Source organism: Balaenoptera ricei, chromosome 8 (genome assembly GCF_028023285.1).
Source record: "Balaenoptera ricei isolate mBalRic1 chromosome 8, mBalRic1.hap2, whole genome shotgun sequence".
In the NCBI taxonomy this organism is placed as follows: Eukaryota; Metazoa; Chordata; class Mammalia; order Artiodactyla; family Balaenopteridae; genus Balaenoptera; species Balaenoptera ricei.
The window spans coordinates 57,935,767-57,942,135 of record NC_082646.1 but is presented as its reverse complement, the minus strand read 5'-3'; the positions used below and the strand labels follow the sequence as shown (position 1 = coordinate 57,942,135).

Sequence of the window (6,369 nt, the reverse complement as noted above, 5' to 3'; positions counted from 1 at the left end):
ACAAGCGGGGATTTGTAAGCAGCTTTTGGCAGGAAAGAGCTCTTTGCAGGAAAAAGCTCTCTGCAGGAGGCACCCTTTTGTCTTGTCACTAACCTTAAACCAGGCACCCCCATGCTCTACTCATCTCTGGCCCTAGCACACCTTTCAAATCTTTTGATCACACAATACCTTGTCTAATCTGTTGGTTCTTTCCGTAGATCAAAGTAGTAGAAATGAAGTAATTAACAGATGACTAGATCTCTTCCCTAGGTTCCCCTTCAGTAATATTGTGAACAAACTCTGTGAACAAGATAGCGTCTTAAGAAAAATCACAAGAAGTCAACAAGCCAGCACACAAGCCTGCACAGTGTGGGATGGCAACGACTCTGACCTCCATCTCAACAATTAACTGAGATTACGTCCCTTTTTCCCTTTAAAAACTTTCATGGCTGAGCAGAATCTTTGGAGATGGTTTTGGGGGGGACAATGAATCCACCAGCTCTCCGGATTGCTGGCATTCTGATTAAAAGCAACTTTCCTTTCTACCAACATCTGTCTCTCTCTCTCCAGTATTGATTTTTGAGCGGCAACCAGACGGACCTGATTCAGTAACACAGCCACATCATGCTCCAACTTCTGACCTATAGAAACTGTGAGATAATTTGTGTTGTTTTAAGCCACGACGTTTGTGGTAATTTGTTATGCAGTAATAGAAAACTAACACATAGGGGACAGATGTGTTCAGTACTCATATAGAATTAGACAAGCAGCGATTGTCTATGAGTAGAGTTTCAGAGTTCTGTTTCCACACTCTGCAGGCAAGGAAAGGCATGGAAATATGCAGTTAAGCTGCATGGACATGAAGAATATTCCATTATCTGAGTGGATGGCTAGATATAGCAGTAGTAAATGTTACCAAATAAAAGCCTGAGTGCCAGACACACAGTAAGGCCAAACAAACCGAAACATCAGAGTCTGGAGCAGAGAAAGGCTTATTGCAGAGCCAAGCAAGGAGAACGGGTGGCTCGTGCTCAAAAACCCCGAACCCCCCAATGGTTTTTGGAGAAAAGTTTTTACAGGCAAAATTTGGGGTGAGGGCTGCAGGGTTGTGTGACTTCTTCTGATTGGTTGGTGGTGAGGTAACAGGTTGATGTTCCAGGAATCTTGTGCTCAGCCTGAACCATCCTCCACCTGCATGGGGGCCTTAGTTCCTGCAGAAGAACTCAAAGATGTTGTTATGTATATCCCTTGAGGAGGAACCAGGATCCTGCTTTAATGGCTACATTACAGTTTCTTTGTTTTTGGCTGCACTGCACAGCATGTGGGATCTTAGTTCCCCAGCCAGGGATCGAACCCACACCCCCTGCATTAGAAGTGTGGAGTCTTAACCACTGGACCGCCAAGGAAGTCCTTCACTACAGTTTCTTGATTGTTCCTCCTTTGTTTCTGCATTTCCTTACTTCACTGATTAAAACTGTTTAATCCGCTCTTTGGAACTCAGTAAGGTCTAGAAGGCTGAAGCCTTGATCCTGCAAATAAGAAAGGAGGGGACATGGAACTGCTTTTGTGCCCAGGTGGGCCCCATAAACAGTCATTCCCTCTAATGCTTAAATTGAGTGTTGGAAATTTCACAGGACAGCCAATGCTGGGGTTTTAAAACCCAACCAATCAGATAACTCTAAGATTCCAGAGGGGTAATTAACTAACAATTCCTCAGCCCTCATCAGACTAACCAGTTTACTTCTGCAATCTCAAAGTAAGGAGGTACAATCTTTGGGTCTTCATCATTCCTGTCTTCTGATGGGCCATACCATCATCTAACATTCCTTCTACCTTATACATAAGCAATCCAATTGTACTTGTCCTTTCAGTAACTGCATGGAGGATCTCCTGTGCCTGTGTATTTTTTTTCGTAAGACAATATCGGGGGTCACCAATCATCACTTTTGACCCCTTAATCTAAAAGCCATAACCACATAGCATTATAATAGTTGTTGGCTCACTCAGTCCTTGCTGGAGTTACCTCCTTCACTTGGAGGTGGGGATGGGGAGTGTGATGGTTAATTCTGTCAACTTGTCTGGGCCATGGGAAGCCCATTATCTGGTTAAATGTTATTTCTGGGTGTGTCTTTGAGGGTGTATCCAGAAGAGTTTAGCATTTGAATTGATGGACTGAATAAAGCAGATGGCCCTCCCTAATGTGGGCATCATCCAATTAGCTGATGGCCTGAATAGAACAAAAAGGGAGAGTAAGGCTGCTCTCTGCCTGACTATACAGCTGGGACATTGATCTCTGTATGACTATACAACTGGGACATTGATCTTCTCCTACCCTCAGTGCTCCTGGTTTTCAGGTATCAGACTTGGACTAGAATCTACACCATGGCTCTCTGGCTGTCTGGCCTTCAAACTACACCACTGGCTTTCATGGGTCTCCAACTTGCAGATGCAGATCATGGGACTTCTCACCCTCCACAACTGCCTAAGCCAATACCTTATAATATACGAACATTTTTGGCCCATTTCTCTTAATTAAATTATATTTTAAAGTATTAAGAATAAAGAATACACATTGAAGTATATAGTGGTAAAGGGGCAGCTTATCTGCAACTTAATCTCAAATGATTCCAGAAGAAAAAAAAAATTTTTTTTTTCTTAACTTTCAAAATATCAAAATAAAAAATTAGAAAAGAAAGGAAGGGGAAAAGGAAGGAAAGAAACAAAGAAAGGCATACTCCAAGTAGAATATTTTCATCTCCTTTTATTGAAGGAAGTAAAACTTGTGCTGCAGAGGCAGTAGTACCTCAGAGCATGACAAGGTAGCCATTGGGGATGACATGACAAGCCATAATGCTGGCCAGGGGTCCTACCATAATGGGAGGACCAAAACCACAAAGATAGCAGGAGGTAGCAAACATCCCCAACACCCAGTGCAGGCATTTCCATTTGCAGAGAGCTTGGCCATGCATTGTAAAAACAGGGTCCCCTCACAGCTGGCAGACTATCATCTCAGGCAAACAAATCCATCCAAAACTAACACGTAGTCTCAGGTTTGGAGATCGTTCCCTTTGACCCAAAGATTCAGGCCATCAGAAGATCTGAGTTAATCTTTTAGCTCCTTATTGCTGATGGAAAAAGAGGCTGAGTTCTTGAAACATCACATTGGTATAGCTGGACAGGTGCTAATGCCCAGCCTTGTTCTAAAAGCAGCTAAATTTTTTTTTCCTGACTTTTCACACTGCTCTCACCCAGCATGTGCCCTAGGAAACCTCTCAATGTTCTAAACAAGGACAGAATGAGGGCAGCAGCCTAGGGGGATTTAGGGAGTCAAAAGCTGCTACATAGCCAAGACTATCTCACAAGAAATAGCGTGGGGAACACTATTGGGTCAAGATCCTCCCAAACAGCTGCTAGAAGCATACACAAAGAAAAATGTGGTAGCTCTCCCTCCCATATCAGGATCAGCTGTGCCAAAGTCATGGTCCAGAAAAAAGAGCCATTTCATGTCCCTGGAAGAATATCAACCCCCATGGCATTCCTCAAGCTGTTCCAATTTTCAAGTACAACAGTGTGTTTGGGCAGTTTTGAAATAGAAAAGCAAGCACTAAAGAAAAGTCTCAACCGACTGCAAATTGATGTTATAAAGCCAAAAATTTATACAGTCAAGAACTGATTGGTGGGGGGAAGGATTTTGCCATGTAGAAATAGGAGTCCAAGGGTTTATTCATATAAGCCCTTGATCATAAACTACCCTCACATCCACAGATTGGGAGCAAATTCCTTATTTTAAAATGGCCATCATCCGATTAGTCAATTGCAGTTCTCTTCAATGCTGGACACATGGTTTTCAAGGATCAAAGTCTTGAGAGCACTAGATCAGGAAAGGGGAGGAGCAAGACAAGGAAGAGCATCAGGGGCTGGAATTTCCGAAATGAGCATTTATTTCACAGAAGCCTTGGCACAATGAGGCTGGGGTGACGTGGTTTTAGTGATTGTTCTTGGTTGCCTCCTTTGCTGCAGCGATCAGTGGAGTGAGGCTGGAGAGGGGCTTGGCAATCTTCAGGAACTGATGCTAAAGAGGAGAAAAAGAACAAAAGACACATGACAATTTACCATTCTTCCTCAGCAACCATTACAAGATGTTAAGGGCATCCATGTTTGCACAAGGTGCTGCCTGGAGAGCTTCAGATCATCATCCCCAAATTGAAGGACATCTTTAAAAGATAACATATCATTTTGGAGAACTGTTTGGCAGTATGTACCTACAGCTAAATACACGTCTATCCCAGCAATTCCACTTCTAGATATATTTCCAAGAGAAATGAGCTTGTGAATCCACCAGAAGACACACACAAAAATGCTCATAGAAGCTTTACTTATGACAGTCATAAATGAAAAGAACCCAAATGTCCAAGATAATGGAAGAATGAATAATATTATATTTATATAATACTACACAAAAATTAGAGCAATAAAAAAGAATAAATAATTGATACACTAACAACAGGATCAATCCCACAGACATTATGTTGCATGAAAGAAGCCAGACACAAGAGAGTTCATATTGTATGATTCCATTTTATATTAGGTAAGACCAAACTATGGTGATAATCAGAATAATAATCAGCTCAGAGGGAAGGTCATTAATTGATCATGACCCAATGGTACATTGCAATACTGCATTTCAGGAGCACTGATCTAGGAATTTGTTGTTCTAGCCTTGAATCTAGTAAGGCTAATTAACCCAGGAAGGACTTCAATGGCTTGGTTCTTTCCCAAACCACTTTCACTGGGCTGTACTTTGGGCCACACCCACAACTACTAAAGAAGACCATTTTGGAGAAAACACCATATGAAACCTATTTTTATGTTTTCAGTAAAAAACATTATGGAAAACAATTCTTTATGTAACTCAGAGCCTCTTAACTAAAAATGACTTCTCTTACATTTACTAATGAAAAAGCTTTGTGTGTTGAGGATGCAGGATGTTTCTTCCATTTGATAAGAAACATAGGAACTAACATATTTCCTTTTCTGTCCTCGCTACCAGGAAACTAAGAACCAAATCTGATGTTTAAACAAAACTATTTAACTGAAATGATTAGCATATTTGATTCTTCTGCCATCCTAAGTCTCTTTTATTAATCATATTGTATATGTATACACACACACACATATAGACATATTTACACATATTCTTTGCTGGAAGTGCTTCAACTTCTTTTTGGACAGAGATAGGATATAAAGAGGTACTGAGAACAAGAAGTTACTATTACTACAAAAGGAATAAAAGATCTTGGCTAAATCATGAAGATATGAATTCAAACATAAAACCCTATGTATTTCTGTCCACATATGTGTTTTCACAGGAGACAAAGATGTGAAGCTTTCGTGATTTGAGACTCTGAAAGTCATGGTTTTGAATATTTACAATGTACAATAACAAATTAAAGAGCCAGTGTTCTCAGATCACATGTTTATACAAGTCCCCTCTCAGTTGAGAAAGCAGCATGATCCAACACCCAACTGGGAGGCCTCAGTTTCCTTCTCCGTGTAATGAACAAAGCAGACGAGATAAGCCCTAAGGTCTTTCAAGTTTTAACACTCTCTGAGCCAAGCAGTGGCCAAGAGCATACACACTTGAGAGCCAAACAGACATAGGCTGAAATCCTGGATCCACTGCTTATCAGCTACATAATCATGGAAAAGTTACTAAACACTTGAAACCTCAGTTTCCTCAACTGTAGAAATGGGAAAACAAGACTCTATTAACTCACAAGGTTATTAAAAAGAATAGATGAAAAAATATATAAAGTGCTTAGTGCCTAGAATATGGTAAAAATTCAACATAATGTATTTATTAGTAGTTATATTATTATATCAGGAAGGAAACTCTAGAAGGCATTCATCTTTCAATAACTATATTTTAATACCTAATTAACAATATCATCTTGAGGCTTAGAATAGTATTTGCACATTTCCCAAAGCTTAGGGTTTTCAGAACAAACCTCATATAAAAGGCAAAGGATCCTATATTATACTGCCTGTTATAAGGGGGTTTTATTCCCAAAGGATGCTAGAAACTAATGGGTTACACTTGGCAGAACTCAGATCTCATATCTAATAGACCAGTGCTCTGTAGTCAGTTACTCTGATTACAAAGAGGTGCTAAATATATTCCAGAGGGTAACATTTCAATGAAGGTTTAAGCAATCCCATTTAATTCAACAAGTATTTTCTGAATACCTATATTTTATTGAAGTATAGCTGATGTACAATATTATATAAGTTACAGGTGTACAATATAGTGATTCACAATTTTTTAAATATCTTTATTGGAGTATAATTGCTTTACAATGGTGTGTTAGTTTCCGCTGTATAACAAAATGA

General features: G+C 40.0%; 1 protein-coding gene across 8 annotated transcripts in view; it reads right to left on the bottom strand.

Annotated features, from left to right (window-relative positions):
* Nucleotides 1-2,725: 2,725 nt before the first annotated feature.
* The window catches only part of PAK1 (p21 (RAC1) activated kinase 1), a 152,381-nt gene continuing 148,737 nt past the window's right edge, over nucleotides 2,726-6,369 (bottom strand). For all 8 annotated transcript variants that reach the window (XM_059930743.1, XM_059930742.1, XM_059930745.1 and 5 more), the window contains one exon: nucleotides 2,726-4,051. In XM_059930743.1, coding sequence (XP_059786726.1) covers nucleotides 3,965-4,051 — 87 coding nt within the window. In that variant the 3' untranslated portion in view covers nucleotides 2,726-3,964. The remainder of the gene's footprint in view (nucleotides 4,052-6,369) is intronic.